The 25814-nt window shown below is 42.5% G+C and overlaps 1 protein-coding gene and 1 long non-coding RNA gene across 12 annotated transcripts in view; one reads left to right on the top strand and one right to left on the bottom strand.

Moving 5' to 3' along the window:
* Nucleotides 1-49: 49 nt before the first annotated feature.
* Nucleotides 50-25814, bottom strand: part of LOC147006819 (CCR4-NOT transcription complex subunit 9-like) — a 53370-nt gene continuing 27605 nt past the window's right edge. For 4 of the 11 annotated variants that reach the window (XM_085867805.1, XM_085867808.1, XM_085867810.1 and 1 more), the window contains 2 exons: nt 24653-24744; nt 507-2470 (listed from right to left, as the gene is read on the bottom strand). In XM_085867805.1, coding sequence (XP_085723931.1) covers nt 2130-2470; nt 24653-24744 — 433 coding nt within the window. In that variant the 3' untranslated portion in view covers nt 507-2129. Of the gene's footprint in view, nt 2471-24652; nt 24745-25814 lie in introns of all 11 variants that reach the window. The other 7 variants (XM_085867807.1, XM_085867806.1, XR_015054591.1 and 4 more) reach the window with 7 other exon arrangements.
* LOC147006820 (uncharacterized) lies at nt 12053-21419 on the top strand. Its single transcript, XR_015054598.1, has 3 exons — nt 12053-12318; nt 20810-20994; nt 21256-21419. It is a non-coding gene; the product is annotated as an uncharacterized LOC147006820 (long non-coding RNA).

Here is a 25814-nt window from a genome sequence, read left to right as displayed (position 1 = left end):
GACACGGTTCCTTTGACAATTTTTATATGCTGGGACTGTGGGTGGACGCAGCGACGTGCTGCTCGGCATATGCTCCCATACCTGACTTGACCGGACGGAGGTGAGATGGACAGAAGAGGAGGTGGTGATCAGATCCAGGAAAGTATTGATACTTGTACGGATTGGGTAAAAGATTGGTCGATGTAATTTAACCTGAGCAAGTGTAAGGTGTTGGGGATGGGAAAGAACAATGAAAATAGAGATTACACGATGTAAGGGTCCTGACTCCAGGGAATTTATTCAACAGGGACAGACAACAAATAAAATCGACATTATAATATAAATATTTATATATGCAATTATGAAATTCTCCTGACTTAGACGAACATCGTGATGATGACCTCATCACGACAGAGCCATGCCTGCCAACCCCAAAGGGCATCCAGCTGCTCATTTGAGGCAAAGTCAGAAGCCGTCAACAAGCAGAAGAAAAGCGAATCCACCGACCTGGTTTCGCCCTTCTTTGGGCAACATGTCGCCGTTCCATCCACCTGGTGACTTTTGAAGCCCTTTCGGTCACCGGAAGGTACTGGATATGAAATACTGGCACATGATGCCCCATGACCGTGACTGGTGAGGCCAGATTGTATTTGGCTCCAACAAGTGCCATCTGCCACGTGGACACATGGTGCTACATTCACCAATCGCAACCAAGAAGCACCACTGATGCTATGAAGCAGTCGGCGAAATTATTAATGCAATTATGAAAGTATGAATGCCGAGCGTTTGGCGCCAAGGGCTGGTGGACATTTTCCTGCCTTCAGCTCGTAAGGGACATTTTTCCTGCTCACTGGACAGATAAGCCTGGCCTCTTAGGGATTTCTTGGGTTCTTGAATCTATCGACCCCTTTGTTTGTCAAGTGCGTCCTTGTGTGGGAGCGCTCCATTTAGGCCTTTATTTAATTGTTTCTTGGTGCCTCCTATTTGCTTTTGCTTGATTCCTTTCCTTGTACATAATTGTTAAACATTTGATTATTTCATTTATTGTTGCATTTCCTGCATTGTTGTACTTTCTTGGGGGGGTTCGGGTGATTAAACCTGCAAAATGCCCAGTCAAGTCTCTCGTTGCTTTGCATTAATCGTGGCGAGCGAAAGGTTCCCGCCAAAAATTCGAACACCTCGACTGTAACCGTTTGGCCATCCGTGCACGGTTGGTTTTAACTGGCCGTACACGTGACAATGTTAAAGATCTTGAGAGAGAGAGAGAGAGAGAGAGAGAGAGAGAGAGAGAGAGAGAGAGAGAGAGAGAGAGAGAGAGAGAGAGAGAGAGAGAGAGAGAGAGAGAGAGAGAGAGAGAGGGAGGTACTGTATTTACATACATATACTCGCAGGGTATGCTTCCACATTGTAAGCAATGATGAACCATTTTTCCAGTTATTTATAATTTATTTTACGGCTTTCCAAAGGTTTTGTGATTTTTCCCGGCGAATTGGCTTCGATGTCCGTGAGCACACAAAATTTCAGCTTTCTATATCACCTGGAACCAAACATTAATACTGAACATTAATATCAGTACCGAACATAAATATCAGTAAGTCAGTGAGTTAATTATGTAAATATTATGCATGCTTGCAAAAGAAATAAAAATATATAAAAATTCTTAACAATAATTATAATAACTGTCCCTGTAGTAAAAAGGAGGGGCAAACACTGGCAGGGTATAAAAGAGGATTAAACCTACAAAAAGGCAATGCAAGGAAACAAATCTGACGACTGTTACTTGTTGATTAAATCGTGTGGGAACATAAGCCAAGGTAATGGTTCTTTGACACAAACGAACGAGAAACTTATTCACATCCAAGCAACAAACACCAATGATGGAGCAGTTAGATAAGCAGACAATTTTCATGGAATATATTTCATCACGTTGATGAATACCAACCATCCTGACACGTTGATCGATGTCAAGGTTTACCTTCTTTGTCCAAAATACTTGCCACGGACTAATAAAAATAAAAGTAAGTGCAAATATTTCAGGAAAAGACAGAAACCAGAAGCCATTTTATAAATGATTTTCCTCATTTTAGGTATGACATTTCGGTAGCCTCAGAGGTATGACAAAAATCAGGCAAATTACGTCACTGTCACCTTCACCTTTCACAGATATCGTCAACAACATTGACAGCCTCATTTTTTGTCCTTCGGAATCCTCTTTTAAAGTTTCCCACCTTTCCCACAACTGAAGTCGAACTAACAGGTCTAGAGTTTCCCAATTCTTCTCTGGATCCTTTCACAAATAATGGTGTTACATTCGCTCCTCTCCAATCCTCCGGTACCGGTCCTGACTCCAGTGAACGATTGAAAATATCCGTGAACATCTCGCTTACCTGCTCAGCCACCTCCATCAACACTCTCGGGTGCATATTATCTGGCCTCGGAGCCTTATCTTCTCCAACATTACCGAGATGTGCCTTTACTTCCTCCACTCGTCCTGGATAATAATAAATTTAATAATAATAATAATAATAATATTAATCATCATCATGATAGTTTGAAAAGGCAATGAAAGGAAAGAAATCTGACTCCTGTTACTTCTTAAATAAATCCGATAACATGAGCCAGGAAAATGGTTCTTTGACACACAAATGACAAACGTGTTAAATGTCATTGAAACAACAGCAATGATGGAGCAGTTCGTTTAGCAGACAATTTTCATGGAATAAATTGAATCAAGTTGACGAATACTTACCATCCTTCCATGTTAATCGATGTCAAGGTTTACCTTCTTTGCCTAAAATATTATGCACTTTCAAAGAAAAATAAAAGTAAGTGCAAATATTTCAGGTAAAGACAGAAACCAGGAGCCATTTTAAAAATGATTTTCCACAAGAGATCATGAAATAATTTCTCAAAAATCAATGAGAAAGAAAGTGCAAGCAACAAAACAAAGGCCTATGATTCAAATGACAATATGTGAACAAAATGCCTCAATAAAACAAATAAATAAACATTCCTACATTCATTGAGCGACAGTGACACAAACCACAATAATATTAATAATAATAATATTTATCATCACCATAATAGTTTGAAAAGGTAAGGAAAGGAAAGAAATCTGACTCGTGTTACTTATTAAATAAATCCGAGAACATTAGCCAGGGAAATGGTTCTTTGACACAAACAAATGATAAACGTGTTAAATGTCATTGAAACAAACAATGATGGAACATTTAGTTAAGCAGACAATTTTCATGGAATATATTGAATCAAGTTGACGAATAACAACCATCCTTACATGTTGATCGATGTCAAGGTTTACCTTCTTTGCCCAAAATATTTTGCACTGACTGATAAAAAGAAAAGGAAGTGAAAATATTTCAGGTAAAGACAGAAACCAGAAGCCATTTTAAAAATGATTTTCCACAAGAGATCATGAAATAATTTCTCAAAAATCAATGAGAAAGAAAGTGCAAGCAAAAAAACAAAGGCCTATTATGCAAATGACAATATGTGAACAAAATGCCTCAATAAAACAAATAAATAAACACTCATGGACAATTTTCATGGAATATATTGAATCAAGTGGATGAATACCAACCATCCTTACATGTTGATCGAAGTCAAGGTTTGCCTTCTTTGCCCAAAATAATTTGCACGGACTAAATAAAAATAAAAGTAAGTGCAAATATTTCAGGTAAAGACAGAAACGGGGAGCCATTTTAATTTTCTTTTTTACCCTTTTAATCACTAATCCATATCTCACAAATCGATGACAAAGAAATTGGAAGCGAGAAAGCAAAGGCTTTCTTTTTTAGCACAACAAGGCTTTGTGTTTTAGGAACCTCAATGCTGTGCGAGAATATCATGTGATCCCTCAAGTTTTACTCCCTCATCAGGTTGTAAATCGTTATTACAGCAAATTAAATAAATTCTTCCTCGTTACATACCCAACAGGCCCACTATGTTTCGTCCGAACCCGTCCACAACTTTTTCAGACATCCCACTCCATGTCATTGTAATCCGATCACTCAATGGTGAAGAATCACTTTAAAAATTCTTCGATCCAGATCCGGATTGAGATCGTCACCAAAATCGAATAATTCTGTCCGTGTCACATTCCCAAGCTCGCCACGAAATTTCGTCTGAACCCGTCCACAACTTTTTGAGAAATCCTGTTCACAAACAAAAAAACAAACAAGGCGTCAGGTGGTAGCCTGAGAGGTGTGACAAAAATCATGCAAATGACGTCACTGTCACCTTGACCTTTGACATTTATAGTCAAAAAACATTGACAGCCTCATTTTTGTCCTTCGGAATCCTCTTGTAAAGTTTGACGTCGATAGCTGAAAACGACGTGCTCATGTGAGGTATCATTCACCATCTGTGTGCCAAGTACGAATAAAATCAGTAAATGCTTGTCCGAGGAATAGTTGAGCACGTGTTCGACTCTGGGGTTTTATTTTCTGCAACTAAAATGGCGCCAGTCGGCCATCTTGGGTCTGATGTCGAAAAAAAATGACGTGCATATGTATACAGTACCATCGTGTGTTGTCTTTGTGCCAAGTACGAACAAAATCAGTCTATACGTGTCCGAGGTATGGTTGCGGACGCACTCACGGACACGAAAATCGAGACAAAATTCAAAAGCCTCCGTTTCAGATGAAGTTAAACGGGGCCTGATAAACATTCCCAAATCTGTCATCGCCCCTGTTGTTGTTTTAGTAATTTGCTGTGCAGTTCATGGGCTCGCCCACAAATATGTACAACTAAAATGGCTGCCAGTCGACCAGTCAGCCATCTTTGATCAGATTGCAAAAGTGTGGCATTTGTTTGCCAAATGGCCGCCAGTCGGCCATCTTGGATCTGATGTCGAAAAAAATGACCTACTTATGTGAGGTGTGCCACGTAGGAATAAAATCGGTCCAGACACGTCCAAGATACGGTTGCGGACGAACGCACGCATGCACACACGGGTATGAAAACCGAAACCAAATCCAGAAGCCACCGTTTCGGACTGAGTTCAACGGGGGTTAATAATAGGACTGTGTATCCTGAAGCTCACCTGGATCAGGAGCAACAGTCACTCAAACCACCCGCACAAACCCCCCTTCGACCCTGATTGTTTTTAATGCCGTGAACAATCTTTGGTACGTCACGGGTGATGAAGGTTGGAGAAAAGTGTCATCAGAATTGTGTGTGTGTAGTTCAAGAAGAAAGCAAATATCTCGATTGGGGGAAAACCCCCATCGACCCACTTAGGGCCCGATGTTTTTTGAATACCATGAACAAACTTTAGAACATACAGGGTTATGAAAGTTTTGGTAAAGTTTCATTGAAATTGAATGTGTAGTTTCAGAGAAGGAGTTGCAAGTATTTGTGGATGGACGTACGACACGCCATCCCATGAGCTCCCCGGAACTACGTTCCAGGTGAGCTAATAATAAAAATAGGTCCACTGGATCTGTAGCTTATCTGGGCCCTGGCCTCATGATGTTACCCAAATTTGGCGGCATTCTGAAGATTTTTGAAGGAATTTACTCAGTCTGCCATTTTTGGCACACTTCCTGTCTTGTGATCAGAACGAGATTTGCAATCCCTGTTACCAGTTAGGAGCGGAACGTTGCTGCCAAATTTCAGCCGGATCGGCCCAGCGGTTTAGCCAGAGTAGTCCAAATGGGAGACGGATGGACGGATGGACGGAGCATGATGACAACACCTTATCTGGAATTCCAATTCCAGAAAAGCTAAAAGTAGGAACACTGAACCTGTAGCTTTTCTGGGCCCTGGCCTCATGATTTAAGCCAAATTTAGAAACATTTTGACTGGTGGGTCTGGAGAGGAAAAATTTTGAAGGAATTTCCACCATTTCTCCCCCCCCCCCAAAAAAAAGTTACTAAGTCTGCCATTTTGACACTTCCGGTAAAGTGATTGGCACAACCTCTCCAATTTAACATCATGACCCTGTCCTCATGTTGTAACCCAAATTTGGTGGCATTCTGACTGGTGGGTCAGGAGAAGATTTTTGAAGATATTTACTAAGTCGGCTATTTTGACCGACTTCAAGTCACGTGACCAGAACGAGCTTTGCAATCCCTGTTATCAGTCAGAAGAGGAACGTTGCTGCCAAATTTCATCCGGATTGGCCCGGCGGCTTGGCCGAAGAATTCGGACGAGGAGACGGACGGATGGAAGGACGGAAAGACAAATGGTGCACGAAAACAATATCTTGTATGGAATTTAAATTCCACATAATCTAATAAAATATAAAGTTTCCTCTACGTGCAGGAGGTTTATTACCTCCGCTATCTGTGATGGACAGATTAGATTTTGGTGAAGATCCGTATCCGCATCCGACTCCTGGAATATTTTCAGTGATTCTTCACCATTGAGAGATCGGCCCAACAACAAGATAGCACGATATCTCAAAAAGTTGTGTTCGGATTCGGACGAAACGTCGTGGACAGGTTGGGAGCGTGACAAGGACGAATCGATTCGATTTTGGGGAAGATCCGAATCCGGATCCAGAACCGATAATTATTTAATTTTCTCAGTGATTCTTCACCATCGAGACTTGGGGCCAAAAACGAAATGATATTTCAAAAAGTTTCGGGACGAATTATCAAAAACTTGGTGTATGAGTTGGATGGTTCTTAAGAAGAAAAATAAGAAGATTTTGGAAGAAGAAGATTATGAAAGAAGAAGACTTTCGATAAATTCTGTTTTGGGTGATGTCTTCACTTCTAATGCACTTACAAACACAATTTTGGTGTCTACTACCATGTTTTCGTGGTCAAGGAATCCGATAATGATGAAACTTGAAGGTGTATATATATATATATATATATATATATATATATATATATATATATATATATATATATATATATATATATATATATATATATATATATATATATATATATATATTGCATCCTAAACAAAGTTAATATTTGTTTGCCGAAAAATAAAAGGTAATTTCAAAATCATATACATGTACAAACTTACTTTAAGACATAACCCAAAGTCATCGTCAACTATCCACATGTGTCCGGATATATTTGTGTAAAAATCGTATTCCAATATAATCATGAATTCATTAATCATTGCAAGTAAGTCACTTCAGCCGTCATTGACTATTATTGTCCATAGTAGCGAACGCAGTGAGCTTCATACTTAACGTGTGCACATGAGAGAATAGTGTTGTGGTTACCAAATTCGCAAACCACCATTCAGGTCCCTTAGGTGAGATATCTCGGTAAGTACATGTGTAGTTAGGCCCAAACCCGTTGTCTAGTGGGAATACATGTCATTTATGCGTGCTGCGACTCTTCGGGATAGCCGTTTTTCTTTTACTATCTTTATTTTGGACCAACCGCCATTGTTACCACCACAACCACAACATCAACCACCAACCACAACGCCGCTTCACCACAACCGCCACGACCTTCACGTCACACCTCGCAACCGTCGCATCGCCACCGTTCTTGCGCCGCTTGTGGGTACCGGTGTTGGACTCGTGCAGGGCGCGCGCCGAACAGCGTGTACAAAATCACGGAGTTTGTGCTTCAAAAACGGATCAAAAACGACACACGCCCACTTTTTGCCGTCCAATCGGTGAGCGAGGGGCGATTTGGCCCCGCCTCCAGGGCGTTGGAGGGCGATCGATATATGCAAATTTATGGATCAAAAAGCATTCACGCCCACTTTTTCTCGGGCCAATGGGGAGCGAGGTGAAAGGTCGAAGGGAGGGGGTCAAAGATGAGAGGGCGAAGCCACGGGGCTGATAAAAAGCGACCGTGTTCGTCAGTCCAGTGAGTAGTGGAGTCGAGAAAGGACAGAGAGTTAAGACTTCGCGGGCGGTGGAGTTGGCAAGAAGGAGCTGGTCGTCGTGTGCGTTGGAGTCGGAGCGGAGGGGACGGAGCTGTGGAGAGGCGGCGAGGGCAGACGAGGGGGTGCTCGCGTCGTGCAGGGAGCTGCACCCCAGGGAGGCCGACAGCGCGACCTGGCCGAGGTGGAGACGCTCGTCGCGGGACAATAAAAATCCTCTATACCCCGAGCATCAGCAACCCCCTCCTGTTTCCCCCCGCGCTGAGATAGTGCGACCAAGGGGGCCCCTTTCCCACCCCCTACCAGACACAGCCCGCGAGGCCCGCGGAGTTGAGGCACCATCGCCGCTCCGCGTCTCATCACCAGACGGGTAGGCCCGACCCGGTCTCGGCCTCAGGCCCGCCTCATCCTTGAGGGTTCTCTATTCTTTTCCTTGGTTTTGGGTATGTGTTGTCGGCGCCGTCTGTGAAGTAGAATTGTATAAGTGTTGCCGTGTGCTCGGTAGTCGGTATTAGCTCTGCATTGTGTCTTCACTTTTACATTTGCTTTTTGTGTAAATTGAATTGTGTTTTTCTTTTCTGTGTGCTTTTGGTGGAATTGAATATGTGTGCTTTCCGTTCGTCGCGAATAAATGTGCTTTGTGTTGAACTGTTTCCCGCTTCGCTTCGTCATTTCCTTCATTGAATCCTCATCTTGCTTCACGTAAAGGGTTGGTAGTGGGCTGAATACGCCCGATAATTAATCGAACCGTCGAGGTCGACGATAACACCGCTCGGTTATCCCGATAGTACGGAACGGGTCGCTTAAGTGGCCCGTGTCCGAAGTCGACCTGCGGCGAGGTGCGATCGCCCGGTCTACCCTCCGCGTGGGTACTTAGGTAGGTCGAATTTGGCGAGCAACCCTATCCCACGCGGGGGCTGATTGGCTCGATCGCGGTGAGACCGAAAGGTCCACCCGTGACTGGTTCCCGGCGTTAGTCCGAGAGGGTCACGACTGGATTGTCCGTCCGGTGGGCGACGTGCCGCGATTCGAGTTACGTGGCCGTCAGCACGCCGGCGGGCGCGAATCCGCAACAATAGGAAACAACAACAACACAATACCCCCTGGCTATTTGGAATCTGTGTCGTTAGCTATGACCTTTTGCTTCCTGTTGTTTTTAAACACTGTGCGGTGTAATATGGACTAGGCAAAGCCAAGAAGCGAACTTAGAATTCTTCTTACGTTCGCTTCTGACTTTACATAAAACTTGTTCACAACTGTATACTTGCCAACTATACCGTGGTACATGTAAGCACCGCACAGCTGATGATTTTGACGCAATTTCCGGTTACTTCGGCCTGGATTCGGGATCAGCGATCAAATAATGTAAATCATCACGATAAAAAATATTTTTTGATGATGCGGGAGATATCTTTATTGAAATTAACTTTTGGAAAAAAATAATTGAATAAATAAATAAATAAACGATCACTTCTGGTCAATTATAAAAGAAATTAAAAGTTCCGGAGAGAATTTCAAAATCACTCCCGGTAATGTTAAATACAAAATAAACACTTCCTGTCATAAAAAAAATCACTTTCGGAAGTTTAAAATTAACTTTGGGAAAAAAAATAATTGAATAAATAAATAAACACTTCCGGTCATGATCTCCCGGCATGCATCATTCCCCATGACAAAAACCGGAAATAAAAAAATACCAGAAGCAAAAAAAAAACGGAAGCAAAATGGTCATAGCAAACGTCACGGATTCACAATAGCCAGGGGGTATTGTGTTGTTGTTGTTTCCTATTCTCTCACGTGCACGCGTTCAGTATGAAGCTCATTGCGTTCGCTATAAACACGATTGGGTTTTATTTCTATCTTGTGAATATTACTTAACGCGTGCACATGAGAGAATAGGAAACAACAAAAACAACACAATACCATGGCAATTGTGAATCCGTGTCGTTGGTTATGACCATTTTGCTTCCGTTTTTTTTTGCTTCTAGTTTTTTTTTTGTTTCCGGTTTTTGTCATGGGGAATGATGCGTGCCGGGAGATAAAGGCATCGTCGGAGACATGAAAGACCCAAATAATATCAGACATGGTGTATATTTCCTCCACTGATTTTAATAAAGATATCTCCCGCATCATCAAAAAATATTTTTTAAATCGTGATTTTTACGTTATTTGATCGCTGATCCCAAATCCGGGCCGAAGTAACCGGAAATTGTGTATACAGTTGTGAACAAGTTATACGTAAAGTCAGAAGCGAATGTAAGAAGAATACTACGTTCGCTTCTGGTAATTATTTTTTAAGATGAGATCCTGTTCTCAGGTGGTGTAGTTGTCGTTGTGAAGGTAATGTTGAGGTAATATTAATTTTTTTAGATGAGATCCTGTTCTAGGTGGTGTCGTTGTTGTGAAGGTAATGTTGAGGTAATATTTATTTTTGCAGATGAGATCCTGTTCTCGGCAGTGTAGTTGTTGTTGTGAAGGTAATGTTGAGGTAATATTTATTTTTTCAGATGAGATCCTGTTGTTGGCGGTGTAGTTGTTGTTGTCAAGGTAATGTTGAGGTCATATTTATTTTTGCAGATGAGATCCTGTTCTCGGCAGTGTAGTTGTTGTGAAGGTAAAGTTGAGGTAATATTTGTTTTTTTAGATGAGATCCTGTTCTAGGCGGTGTAGTTGTTGTTGTGAAGGTAATGTTGAGGTAATATTTATTTTTGCAGATGAGATCCTGTTCTCGGCGGTGTAGTTGTTGTGAAGGTAATGTTGAGGTAATATTTATTTTTGCAGATGAGATCCTGTTCTCGGCGGTGTAGTTGTTGTTGTGAACGTAATGTTGAGGTAATATTTATTTTTGCAGATGAGATCCTGTTCTCGGCGGTGTAGTTGTTGTTGTGAAGGTAATGTTGAGGTAATATTTATTTTTTCAGATGAGATCCTGTTCTAGGCGGTGTAGTTGTTGTTGTGAAGGTAATGTTGAGGTAATATTTATTTTTTCAGATGAGATCCTGTTCTCGGCGGTGTAGTTGTTGTTGTGAACGTAATGTTGAGGTAATATTTATTTTTGCAGATGAGATCCTGTTCTCGGCGGTGTAGTTGTTGTTGTGAAGGTAATGTTGAGGTAATATTTATTTTTTCAGATGAGATCCTGTTCTCGGCGGTGTAGTTGTTGTAGTGAAGGTAATGTTGAGGTAATATTTCTTTTTTCAGATGAGATCCTGTTCTTGGCGGTGTAGTTGTTGTTGTGAAGGTAATGTTGAGGTAATATTTATTTTTTCAGATGAGATCCTGTTCTCGGCGGTGTAGTTGTTGTTGTGAAGGTAATGTTAAGGTAATATTTATTTTTTCATAGCAAAAAGACGGTTTAATTTGATATATTTAAGAAGCGAATGTAAGAAGAATTCTACGTTCGTTTCTAGGCTTTGCCTATTCCATATTATTAATATTTGAGGGTTCATGAAATTAAATTTTTGACTCGAAGTGATCAGTTTAACTGCAAAATCGCCATTTTTCACATTAAAATGGTGGCCATCTTGAAAATATGATACAGGTGTTATATATATATATATATACACCTTCAGTTTTATCATTATCGGATTCCTTGACCATGAAAAGATAGTAGTGAACACCAACATTGTGTTTGTAAGTACATTAGAAGTGAAGATTTCGCCCAAAACAGAATTTATCGAAAGTCGGTGGCGGCCATTTTGTTTTTCGCCTCTAAAAAAAATTCCTCAAGGGTGCGAGTCTGGGGCACCCGGCTGATTCTGATTCAGGATAGCTCAGAGATGATGAATCAACCCCAAAAACACTTCATCGTGACGCCAAAGCACGCTTTGCCCTGAATTGGCTGAATTTGTCATCGACATTATAACACCACACACACAGAGGCCACAGAACGATCCGACGAAGGCTGACACGTGGACACATCGAGCTCAGGGAGGGAAGGGAGACTTTAAACTAACAAGTGAAAAAAACAACAAAAATAAGGTACAAAATGAAAAAAGAGAAATAAACCATTCAACTTCAGGCCTGCTTTCCTTGCTCTTCAGGGTTTCCTGTTGACTGTTCGGCAGAAGGTCAGTGATTCCAACCATCAGTGCTGCCCCAGCTCCAGGCAAGTCTGTGAGCATCAGCAACACCCGTCTGGTCTCTTCACCACGGGAGAGATGAGAAAAATGAAGGCGTTTCCTATTTTCGCGCCAAACCCTCTCGACTCCTCCCCCTTTTGACGTCACTTCCCGTGCAGCCGGCAAGAAAGGCAGCAAGCCCGACGTGGTTCACATTAACAACGTACTTTTCATCAGGAGTTCGTCACAGCAATTATTTATATTGAAAAACAATTAATGTCGTTCCTCTTTCCGAAAATAAAGGGACATCACCTTGCGTTGTTCGTCATGAAGGCGGAGCCTCGAACATCCGGAACATCCGGCACATCGGAACACCACATCGAGCAGGTTTTTAGAGAATGGTGTGTGAAAATGATTGTGTGACTCGACGATGAAAGAAAACAATGATCTGGTGCGAGTCTTTCCCACAACCGAACGGGAATTTTACACTTGGGACATTGAAACAGCAATTATTACCTTTATACACGTCCTGGGGTGTCGGCGTCTCTCCCTTCTTTCCATAACAGTAACAATATTAGATCCTTGGCTGCTGAATTAACACCGGGTGGGGTTGACTCAGCCTGTCATCCTCCTGAGGTCGGTGAAATGATTACCGGCGGACTGGTAGGAGGGGCACAGCATCGGTGGCACAGCTGTGCTCCAATAAATGGGCGGAACGGCGACCCGTCCAAGATTGTGCCAAATAGCCAAGGGGAAACTGCTGATCTCCATCACCCGGTGATAACACCTGACATTGCGTTCATACACAAAGTACGTATGCAGAACATGGCAAATGTATTATAACGCAGGTCTTAAATTAAACAAGCTCAAATGAGCTAAGACCCTCGTCCTCTTCATGATGACGTCATAAAAACGAATATGACGTCATTGTGATGTATCAGGTTTGCGATAAATTATAATCTGTGCTCATGCCCGGCTTGATTCCCGCAAACAAAATTCAAACAGCTTGCCTAGTTTCGGAGATAATGGTACAGGCGATTTCCATTAGCGGCGATATTATGACGTCAACTTTTTTTTCTCGGAAGAATTTCCAAAATCGGAGATGGTTCCTGCCTGCGCGTGGGCTTTCTGCATATACATGGCAAGTTTCACGAGGATCCGATGAAAACTCTGGGTTGTGAAACAAAAAAAATGTCAAAAAATAGGAATGACGTCATAAAAATTGATATGACGTCATAGTGATGTATCATATGCGCGGTAATTCATCTCTGCTAATGCCCTGTTCGATTCCCGCAAACGGAATTCAAAAAGCTTGCCTACTTTCGGAGATAATTTTTTTAGGCGATTTCCATTAGCGGAGATATTTTGACGTCATAACTTTTTTTTTCTCGGAGGAATTTTCAAAATCGGAGATGGTTACTGTCTGCGCAGGGTATTTCTACATATATATGCCAAGTTTCAGGAAGTTTCGATGAAAACTGGAGGCTGTGAAACAAAAAAGTCCACAAGAACAACAACGTGAGTAAAACTTGATCCTCCAGGATCTAAAAACAACACAAAGAGGCAAAGGAGAATGATTTTGTTGTTGTTGTTGTTTTTTTAAAAAAATAATGAAATATATTTTTTCGCCGACAAAATCTTTAGGACGCTGCCCGTGGACACATTTGTCCTTGTTTTTATATTGACTGTAAATGCGAACCACGTGATCAAGAACCTCGAGTCGCGATTTCTCAGCGGCGGATTCGCTACGTCGGCGAATCTGGCATCAGAAAGAACAACAGAAAGAACGGGGGATTATCCACTCGAACTGAATTGAATGAATATTTGAACCGATGTTCAGTGTTCCTTTTCATCTTTGTTTTGACATACTGCGTCGAGTGGACTCATTGTTTAATTAATCAGGGGTGACTGTTTATTTCGCTCGTTTGCACAAATCATCACCGCTTCGCAATGCAGGGTGATGTTAATCCACAGTAATTGTTTTGAACATTTCTGAGTGCAGTCATTGTGTGCCCTGAGGCTGGATGGATGAAGAAATTATTACCCTGCGATCACGAAGAGAAAAGCAGGGTTAAGCGATCCGTATGTTATATGTCATACGTGTCCGCTGAAACCATCAGCAGAGGAAATTAAAACTTCACCACATGTTATATGACCATGTGATACAGCGGTCACTCTTTTGAGGTCAACACAGGCCAATTTTCTAAAATCCCCAATTTTCATCCGATTGACGAGTAATTTAAAAGACGATTTGCATATCAAGTCACTGAATTCAACCACCAACTATTTTTGAGGTCGCCTTCGGCCAAAAGGTAAACATAGGCCAAATTTCTGAAATCCTCAATTTTCATCCCATTGACTTGAAATTTGAATCGGATTTTCATAACAATGACCCTCGTGCGTCACGTGGTCTGGCAACCATATTGGATCGAAGTGAAAAATCTTTGAAAATCTTCGTAGGAGAAACCGCTTAACCGACCAATGCGAAATTTAACCAATTGATCAACTACCCATGGGAAATATGGCTTGATGAAGATGACGTCATTGGTCACGTGGTCTGGCAGTCATATTGCATCAAAAAATTAATTAGTTAAAAAACAAAATAATTGGCTCCCACCAAGTCCTTCTTAAGAAGACAGAGCGACAAGATACAGTCAGGGTTACATAAGACATGCACGAAGACGTGCAGTGTTTGACATTGCTGACAAAGATCTCTTGGCACTTTTGCTCCAACATTGGGTGTCCCCTGAGTTCCATACCATTCTGTTATTAAACATAAAAAAAATTACAGAAACAAGTGAACAAAAAAATTGATGCTAAATAAAAAAGCAATGTAGGGATGATAAACTACAGTTAAAAAAAGTTTTTAAACAAGATAGGGATGAGGTTGGTTTCGACTTTAGAGAGTAGCTTACAGTATTGCCGTCACATAACAATCCCGACATCTGTGTCTCCACCTGTGTCTGATTTCCTTGTATTATATACTTTAATTAGCCCATGAGAATCAAGTCAAGGCATGGTTGAGCAGGCCAAAAAACATGGTGGCTTCAGACCCCAGCGAGGTTACCAAGGGAATGCCTGAAGACCCTAGAGAGCGAGGTGGCTGAGGGTCGCCTGATGAAGGATATCATTAAATAATGCCGTTAATGACATTCAAAAGGGGTGTTTTAATTAACCTAAACACCCAATTTTCAGTCTTGCACTTCCTTGGAGCTTGCTTAGTCTGCATGCAAAGTTTCGGGCTGCTGGGTTTCATGGTTTTGGAGTATGGAGAACACACACACACACACACACTGAGAGTTATTAGTATAGATGTAGAAGTCGATATCACACAGATGTTATGGTTGAATAAAAAGAGGTAATTTCTTTATTTGTTTCTACATATATATATATATATATATATATATATATATATATATATATATATATATATATATATATATATATATATATATACTAATATTTCCTCCATCTTCCAGAAGGTGTGTGCTCACTGAGGGACAGGAAAAGATGGCACAAGATTGCACAGCTGCTGCACCATTTGCACGAGAACAGCGAACCTCACAACTTCAATTACCGCACATGCACGGCCACCCTTAAAGTAGTTAATCCTGTCCGATCATTGTTATTCTGTGTTTAAATTCAGGGAGGAATGGGGGTGCGGTGAGGGGGAGGCGGTCATTTTTCTGGGAAATATTCTTTGATTTGTCGTTTATGAAAATGCTCAATGTTCCTGCGGAATGTGAAATGTCTGCAAACGAGGGCGTTGAGTGAGGTTTGCAATTCAAACACAGTGTGTGGAATTTATACTTCATTGATGTGTGACCCAACAACACAGATCTCTCCAAGTCAATCACTCGACGCTTCAATCTTCCCCATTCATTCAGTCACGTGACGGTCTCCATCATTTGCCTCCATTTCACCACCACGGACGGTCAAACAGAAAGAGCAAAATGTAATATTCAGATTTGGGATGATAGCTCCCCATGAGATTAATGAGCGCTTTTCATGCGCTCTTCATTTGTTTTTCTCACTTGACTTTTTCTTGTTTTATTTTGTCTTTTATCTCTCCCCTTTGTTCCCTCACCTTTTCTTCTCTTTTTCTTTCTCTCCTTTTTAAAATCTCTTTCTCCTCCCCTTCTCACCCCTTTTTGTTTCTTGGTTGTCTCCTTGTCTTTCCCTCTTTTTCCAAGTTCCATTCACTTTGACCTGGGACTCCTGGAATCCTCTCTGATGAGAAGTAAAACTGAGCCATTCCCACCCCACATAATCCTCATCCCTGATGCAGCTGTGGTGCATGCATCTCTGGATCACTCCCGTCCCCCATAAACCTTCTCCCTTATCCAGTCTTACCATTTTGCCCCAACAGAGGATTAACGCCCAAAACATCAGCCGCTTCCCACTGCAGCGGTTACCATAGTTTGATCAACGCTTTGTTGATCCCACTTGTTGCATAATTTCAGGGTTGACACTTTAGTTAATCCGGCGTGTTATCTTCCCTGAATGATGATTTCAGTTTTAGTTTATTTTTAGTGATGTAGTCCTAACAATGCAAAACGAATGAATACAGCACCCGCAGATGGTGCTCCTTCACAATATGCGAAGTTCGTCAACCCTGATATCTTCGACATGTTTGGCGGTGTCGACGTTGGGATCTCCCTCCTCGGGCTCGATTTATTTATTTATTTGTTCGTTTTTTTGATTATTAGCGATTCAGATGTTCCTGTTACTAACTGTGGTGGTGCTTTCCAGCTCGTCGTGGAGATCATAATGAGGCCTTCACTGCATCCACATGTGAAACTCCACCAACGCAGTAAGCAGCATTGCAGCGCATGTTGGGCATGCTGTTCATGATTGGTTATTGATGACGTCATGTTCATTTACCTTTGAGAGTTCCATGATAAAAGAGCACTAATTTAATGAAGTTGTTGCACCAAATGCCATATTTGATGGATTAGCCGTTTTGACAAATTATATAACCCAGAGTGGAATTTTAATTTGATATAATGAACAGTAAAATTTTGTTTTTAAAATAAATAAATAAAACCTTCTGAGCCACTGCAGAGGAATCAAGTGAACAAATAACCAATCCTTTCACACCTTGAGGCACATAGGGCGACCAAGGAAGTTTAACTTGGCTGAGGATAACAATCCCGGGGAGGTTGACACTCCGATGCAGGATGCTTGAACGGCTTATTACACCAGTAAGTTGGGAGCCATTTTGTTGACCTCAGAAGGAAAACAGGCCAAGTCAACCCACCTGGTGTTATTTCAACCCACCTTATTTTTTAACATTGTTTTTTTTTCTCGCTAACCGCTTGTCCGATTGATGCAAAATCTTCAGGGAAGGAGCACCACCCCCACCCATGGAGAATATTTTTTGATAATTGTGACGTCATAGGTCAATTGTATGAATTTTAAAATATCTGACACGTTTTATTTATTTATTCATTTGTTTGGTTTTTTTTATTTTATTTTTCAGTGCAAAATTATTTGACGAAAACTTCCTTGGAGATGCTGCACTGTGCCTGCATATCTATGTACGTTTTGTAAGCTCCGGCACCGGAGGTGAACGGAGGTCATGTTTTCACTCCTGTCTGTCTGTTACTTCGAGAAAGTATTTTGAAAGTATCTCACCGAGTATGTTGGTCTGCAGCATCTGTTTGTCTGTCTGTCTGTCTGTCACAATTTTTGTCGACAGTTTTGAAGCAATCGTTCTGAATTGTTTTGGTTTGTGGGTGACCGGCCAAAGAGAGCAACACATATTTTTGGTCAAGATTCGGACGCGGATCCGGATCATGGAGTTTTTTTTTTTTTTTAGAACCTTTTATTTAATTTTTAAATGATCCTTCCACCATTGAGTGATCGGGCAAAAAAACATGATTTATAACACGATATCTCAAAATCTTATGGACGGATTCAGACGAAACGTTGTGCACAGGACGGTTGGGTGTGGAACAAGGACAAATTAATTGATTTGATGCTGTTGAAGATCCGAACCCGGATCTGGATTCAATAATTTTTTTTTAACTTGCGAAGTGATTCTTCACCGCTCAGCAAGTGCGTCATGGGGATTGTTTTGTGCGCAAATAAGGTGAGTCGTTTCGCTTGGTTTTCTGAAGACTATCAACCGGATTGGTTTGGTAAAGATTGACTTGATGCATTTTAATGTGTTGCTGAGTAATTTGGGTTCGGCCTTGTTGTGTTTGCTCCTTATTACCATCAATCAGTTTATATTTTCTCCACTTTTCCCTCCATCCTCCTTCTATCCCTCTCAACTATCTTCATGTTTCATGTCTTACAATATAAAAAAAAAATACAACAAAAAAATACCTTAAAAAAATAAATAAATACCACGTAACCACGTGACGTCCTCTAATGACTCTTCTTCCTCCTTCTGCCTCCTCCCCGAAAACGTCCCAATGACACAACGTTTCTTTTCTCCATTCTCTTCATTCTCCTTCGTTGCATCCTTCACGTAATATCTTTAATCACATCTCTGACTTAAACATTTTTAAAATACCAATTTGTAATTCATGTTCGTGTTCCATCGATCGTCCTTTTTTTACCAACTTCAGTTCAAATTCACTCCACCTCCTTAAATCTACCTCCTCCTAACCCCTCACCTGTTATCCCCTCTCCGAACCCCTCCCATCTTGCCCCTCATCCTACCTCCGCTCTTGGCACCTCTTCACTATCTTCTGCTTCACTTTCAGCCCCTCCTCTGTTGTCCCAAACTGTGTGGTGTTCTAACATCTGTGGGATCCAGTCTTACCTGACAGATATCTCACTCTCTCAATCAGTACACTCCTCAACAACACAAGCTTGCTCCCTCCTTCCTCTCATCACACCTCCCCCTCTTCCCAACCCTTCAAATCTTAGACCTCCCCCTGCCACTCTCTTCCTCACCACACCTCCACCAACTCCAATCCTTCCACTCTCACCAACTCTCCCATCGCCTTCCTGCACCTTGACCGTGCCTGCTGTCATCGTCTCCCCTCCCTCTCAAAGCAACCTTCACACTCTTCCCCTCCAAGCTTCCCTCTCACCCTTCTCCCTCCAATCTTCCCCCTCGCCAAAGTTGCCCCCCCTTCACATCCACAAAGCTGCCTCCTTCCCCCACCCTCTCTCTTCCATCTCATCACTCCAGCTGCTCCAATCTTCAACTGCCCCCTCTCTTATTACTCCCCACTGTACCTCAACCCATCACCACCGAGTCATTTCTCCTCCTCATCCGGCCCTCTCCCATAGCTCTTCTGCAATCCCCCACACTCTTTCAACAGCTCTCCCTACCTCCCCCCCTCCTCCCTCGTCCTACCCTCCACCTCCCCTCCCCTGCACCGAAAACCTCCTCCCCTTCCTCTTCCTTAAAAGTGTGGACCTCAAATATCCCGGGCCTTCGCTCAAACCTGACAGATCTCTCCATACAGGTTGCCACTGACGAACCAGACATCATCTGCCTAACAGAAACTTTCCTCCTTCAAGACGTCTCTGACTCCCAAGTATTTCTCCTTGGTTACTCCCTCCTCCGGTGTGACAGACCTGAGCCTCGTCCTGGTGGAGGAGTTGCTCTCTTCATTAAAGATTCTATTCCTCATTCACCATGCATTTCCCGCACTCCTCCACACCCTCAGGAATACCTCTGGCTACGGCTTCCCCTCCACTCCCACCTCATGTTTATATGTGTACTGTACCGCCCACCAAACAGTGATTACTCCATTTACACCTCACAATCTGAAAACATGGACCAACTTCTATCCTCTCATCCGAACTCTCTCTTCCTCATAAGTGGTGACTTCAATTGTCATCATGCCAGTTGGCTGGGTGTGGGTACCTCTCTCACCTGTCATGGCACTTTTCACAAAAGACTTCTTGACTCACTGGGACTGACTCAATCGGTCAACTTACCGACCCGGATCTCAACCGCTTGTCGGATTGAGACGAAATTTGGAACCGCAACCGCGACTCATGTGGAATGTTTTTATCAGAATTATTTATATAATTATGATGTTGTTTCAAAAAAAATAACCTTCAAAAGTCTTCTTCTCTGTGAGTGGCCGAACAGATCGAGGCGAAACTTTACCCGTGTGACCGCCTATCCGTGAGGAACAAAAGGTTCACACATATGATGTCATAGGTCACACGGTTTGGTAGCCATATGGGATTTACTCTCAAAACCTTCTGAAAATCTCCAGAACGGCTGCACAGATCGAGGGGAAACTTCAGCCAGAATTATTTAATTTTTTGATTTGGGCTTATTTATTTATTTATTTTTTAATGTTCACTTGGCTGTGCCTGGATGTGTTTCAGGGCAGAGGAGTATCAGCTGAAATGAGAATCCTATCCAGGTTCCTCCTGATGACTTCATCTTTGTTTTTTGCTTGTTCGGGTTCCTTCTGATTTCTCCAATGCAGGACTGGACCCATTTGGTCTTCCATTTGATTTGAATTTAATTCAATCGCATTCTAAATTCAATTTGACAATTAATAATAATTTTTAAGACGTCATGGGTCAGGGTCATGGTCAGGTGTCCAATCAAAGCGGGACGTCTTGGTACCCTGTCATCACTGCCGTCATACTGGCCAGATTATTTGTGTTGTGTTTTTATTTGATTCGTGTTTTCTGCTTTAGGAACAAGCATTGGTTGGCGGCATGGCCATCGGTTGGAATGTGACTCGTGGTTCACAATGTTTCTGAACTCCCCGTTTAGTTTGATCTTCTTAAACATTTCGGTTGTTGTGAATATTTGGACATGGAGATAACCTTGGCCCAATCGATTTGCACCTGCTCCTGTCTTGCTGTTTCTGGCTCCACTTCAGGGTTAGGTTGTCGTACAAGTTTTCTGAGAGTTAGACGTGTCCCTCCGATTCGTCCGCATATTTCCATGCATTAACACTTTCCCGTCCCAGTAAGTTGATGCAAGGCCTTCATTTCACAATCAGGAGATGGTGCTTCTCGAGGAGGTACCAGACTCGGTGTGTCTTGTGTCCAAGTTGGATCAGCACCGGTTTGTGAACTTCTGTCGTGCTGTCTTCGTCACGATCTCGGAGCTGGAGCCTTACATCGCTGGCTCAAAACGAGGAGCTGCACCCGTATGTGGGCCTAAGTTCTGTCGACCTCAACCAGTGTGAGTACACACCAGTAAAAGCCACACACCGTCTGCTCTCTCTCTTTCTCTCTCTCTCGCTTCAGACCTGAGGTGCCGAGTTGGTCGGTTGTTGATATGTGTGCTACAACCATTGGCCTGTTTTATTCCTTTTAATGCTGGACAGAATACCTGTTTTTAATGTGGACCGACAATTCCAAGGGTTGAAGTAGGCCAAAATCACATTGATCGTGTTGTCTTTCAGCTGATGTTCGCTCGGTGTTTCCTGTGACGTGTGTGCAGCTACACTCCTGAACATCCCCGGTTTCGTGATACGACTTTGCGAGTTGGCCACACAGAAATCATCAAACTCATTGACGTTCCTGCAGGCCAATGAAATGCCACCCCTGGCAATGCCCATGGAAGAGGGAATCACGACAAATGGCAATGCCTAGTCATAACACGGCACAGAACAATGAACCAAGCAATTCTGATTTTATCAGTGTGCATTGACTTCACTGAATATTGGTCGGACTTGCATTTGTTAAAAAGAGCTGAGCTGGAAATGATGTTTTTTAAAAAAAATTAATTAATTTTTCTCTTTTGAACGGTGTGCTTGTGAGTGTGTTGCCAGGATTGGTGTTAATATTCGACTCATAACTCGTGTAATGTTAACCAAGTTGTTCAGCACCGACAACGTTGTCATGACAACTTGTTTCTCAAAGTAAATCGCTTTTAATCCTCCTGAAGATAGAGACGACGGAATCTCGCGAGATTGTGAATTAAATTATTTGTCGTTATTTAATTTTTGGCGTTTGATTTGTGCATCAAGAAGATAATTAATTTAACAACAAGGAAATCCAACACAGGTGGAGGCGATTCAGCCCATCATGACTGCGCAAACACCACACCAACCCATCCGCACAAGATCCAAGGAAGAAAATGCAAAAAAAAGTTTTAATTAATGAAAAAAAAATGTTTTTTTTGTTTGTTTGTTTGTTTTGTACTTTTTGTAGTATTTTTTATTTATTTTTTCTTCCCCTCAGGGGAGGGGGCATGGGCTTGGTTAGAAACAAACAACATCAACCACACAACCCCCCCTTGATAAGACCCCCACCAACAGCACTCCGTACACAATCACCCATCAATGCTCAAACTACCAAAAAGTATTATCAACATCCCCACACCTCCTCGATCTCCATCACTTCCAGGTACCTATTTAATTCTAATTTAAACTTATCTACTGTTTCTACTGCCACTACCTTTCCAGGGAGGCCATTCCATGCATTAACTACTCTCTGAGTGAAAGACCCCGACCTTACTACCGTCTTAACTCTCCTCTTCTTTACTCTCAGGCTATGGGCCCTGGTTCTATCACTGTTTACTCTGTTGAATAATTAATCTTCACTTATTTTATATTTTCCTTTCATTATCTTAAACATCTCGATGATATCTCCTCATAACCGCCTCCTTTCTGGTGTATAAAGCCCTGTCTCCTTCAGCTGCTCCTCATAGCTGAGTCGAGCTCGGCCCGGAATCATTCTCGTAACCCTGTGCTGAACCCTCTCTCTGGCATCTATGCCCTTCATGAGTTGTGGTGACCAAAACTACACACAATATTCTGTATGTGGCCCTCACTAAATTCCTCTACAATGTTAACACCACCTCTTGATTTATATATGATCCCCCCTCCTTATACAGCCTAAAACCCTATTTGATTTACCTGTGGCTGCCTGTCATTGTGCTGCCTGCTTACCTCCAATATCTATTACCACCCCCAGATCCTTCTCCTGTCATCGGGTTCTTGGTCTGCTTCTTGCCCGGTTGCTCAGTTTGATCAGACGGCCAGCTCTCGGAAGGATCTGGGTCGTTCCGTATTGTTTCCATTTCCTAATGATGGAGGTCATTGTGCTCTTGGGAACTCTTTATACCCTTCCCCAGATCTATACCTCCTCACTATTCTATCTCAGAGTTCTACGGACAGTTCTTTGGACTTCATGGTGAAGTTTCTGCTCTGACCGACACTGTCAACTGTGGGACCTCATCGAGAAAGGTGTGCTTCTCTCTAAATCGTGTCCAATCAATTTAATTGGCCACAGGTGGACTCCAATCAAGGTGAAGAGACATCTCAAGGATGATCAAAGGAAATTGGATGCACCTGAGCGCCATTTGGAGTGTCGTAGCAAAGGGGTTGAATACTTACTGACTCAAGACATTTCAGCTTACGTCCCCAGACCTAATTACGTCCTGGCACGTTCATCGCAAGGAATTGTGGGTTATGTTTGGGGGTCATTTTATTTCAATACGACGGAGGATGGAGTTGTTTCAACGGATTGGGATATCGTCGGTGGTCGTTTGGTGTCTGATGATCACACACAACCAGACAGACGATCTGCGAAGCGATTTTACCTCCTCACTTGCTGAGCTCACGCATGCTGTCGCTATTAAAGTCTGTTTGCAAGTTCTTGGAGCACAGCAGCTCTCGGAAGAAGTCATGATGTGACGATACCAGGTGACTTGATGACACATTATGTTATGATTTATACCAGGTGACTTGTATCCTTGTCGATGTAAAATGTTGAGAGAATACTTTGGTTGTTTTTTACATTTGTTTGTTTGGGGGTTTCTTTTTAACCAGGAATTTTGAGTCAGTATTGTAGTTTTAGCTTTACATAAACACTTCATGACGTCATTGAGGGGAATTTAAGCCCAGTGATTGCCTTGCTTTTGACCTGTCCTATCAATACCCCCTCCCCACTGTCAACCTCCTCCCCACAGAGCTCCTCAATTTGCTTTAAACAGTGGAAAGAAACCGTCGAGTTACTCCTCTCCCCGGATCGACAGGCCTCTCATTCCCTTTCGGGGTACATCGATGAAGCGTACGTTGAGACGGACTACACGGACTTGCCCTTTGACCCCATGACCGGACGCTCGTTGCCCACAACACACATGCTGTTTGTGGAGACGAGCGACTTTAAAATGGACCAATTGAAGCTTTTGTATCGGAATCGTTGAGATACGAGTGCCTGGTATCAGAGAGACTGCAGGAGCTTTGGGGTTGTTTAGATCTATAACTCTGGTTCATACATATATATATATATATATATATATATATATATATATATATATATATATATATATATATATATATATATATATATATATATCATCTGGGGTGCCATGTCGGGAGTATGAACAAAGAGAAGAATGATTGTCTGACACCCACGTGGACGTCCGGCGGAATGCTCATGGACACGTCACATGTTATGGTTTGAGGTTTCGAACTTTCGCCGATGTACATTTTGAGCTTTTTGAAGTGAACTGTACGTCACAGTGAGCTTCCTTTGTTTTTTTTTGTAAGGATTACAATCGGAATTAAATAACAATGATAAAATGTTTCATTGTCTTCAACTTTCCTGCTCCACAAATCCATGATGTCGACACGGCAGGACGCTGCTTCCAATGTGACCTTATCTTGTGTTAATAAACAATGTTAAATAAATAATTTTAGGAGTATTTGTTTCTTTTTTTTAATTTTGGAAGAGCGGGCTGACGATGTCCGGGAGCTCATGCTGCAAAAGTGGGGCAACAACCGGACACCAAGCAAGGAAAAGAGGGAGGAAACAAAATAACCAGCCAAAAAGGGGTAGAAAAGATCATGTGTTGCGATGGGGGATGATGTGAGATGGTGATGCATTACCTGCTTGAAACACTGGAGGGAAGAATGGTGTTGAACGGCCTGAGGAAGGCGGTTCCACGTCCAGCAGGAAAGAGATGAGGTTTGCCGACAGCCTGGAATTTGGAAGTTGGGGACAAGGGGAGGGGGGAGAGATGTGCTTTCTGAAGTTACCGGGGATGGACAGAGAGAGGAGGGAACTCGAGTGGAGGAGAGGTGCAAAAACCAGTCACCACCAACTGCCTGTGACGTGAGACAGACCTCGTCACATTGACGTTAAGAACTTCGAATCTCGGGGAGACGTGATGCGAGAGCACCAACCCACAGGGAATTTCAGCACTCCCACTGTACTCGAGACAAAGACCTTGTGGACCTTGAATAGTTTTAATTGTTGCATGGAATGATCGAGAACACCGAGTCTGTAACTGCCTTTGGAGCAGGGTTCGCAGTTCGCTCGGCCCAGGGGAGGTCGTCGCTGATAACCCGAGAAAATAGTTTTGTTTGTTCGTCGGTAGCACGGCTGCTGATTTTGCATCGTTACCTGAAGGTGCTGATACAGTGCCCTCTGCTGATTCGGGCAGGAATTTGTAATTTGTTCATGGTGCCGGCGATAGCTCGCCTACTCTTCACGAAGGACGGGCGGATTATTGCACCCTGAATTCGTTCATGAGCCAGCTTGGTTTTTACTGACAACGTAACCGTGACGTGGCTGTTTCTGTTTACACGAACTCGATTTGCCGGAACCAAGAATCCAAATCCACAACTCTGGTGTCTTCTGCAGGATTTGAACCCACAACCTCATGGATACCAGTGCAGTCTCCTCCAGCAGAGAACATTGGGACAGGCATGTGTGTGTTTGTGACAGTGTGTGTGTGTGTTCACTCAAATTCTTTACTATCCTCCTTCCTTCCCTCACTCATTCATTCCTCCACCAGTCCCTCCCTCCTTCATTCCAGTCGCTCCTTTCACACACCATTTGTTCGCACATTCTCATGTTCCTGAAAGATCATCAATGATCGATGTTTGCAGGTGCAGATTGGTTCAACAGTCTTGGCAATGTTTCGATTGTGTCCCAATCGAACATTGTTAAACTTTATTATTGATTAATTTTCAGGTTATGTTCTCGGAAGTCGGGAAATTGTCTCCACCAAGCTTCATGAGTCTGGAACACAATGTGTCGCACGAA

Source organism: Eptatretus burgeri, unplaced genomic scaffold (assembly GCF_056783735.1).
Source record: "Eptatretus burgeri isolate ZD-2024b unplaced genomic scaffold, Ebu_testis_v1 Ebu_testis_scaffold_3153, whole genome shotgun sequence".
Taxonomy (NCBI): Eukaryota; Metazoa; Chordata; class Myxini; order Myxiniformes; family Myxinidae; genus Eptatretus; species Eptatretus burgeri.
This window is presented reverse-complemented; position numbering and strand designations above follow the sequence as displayed.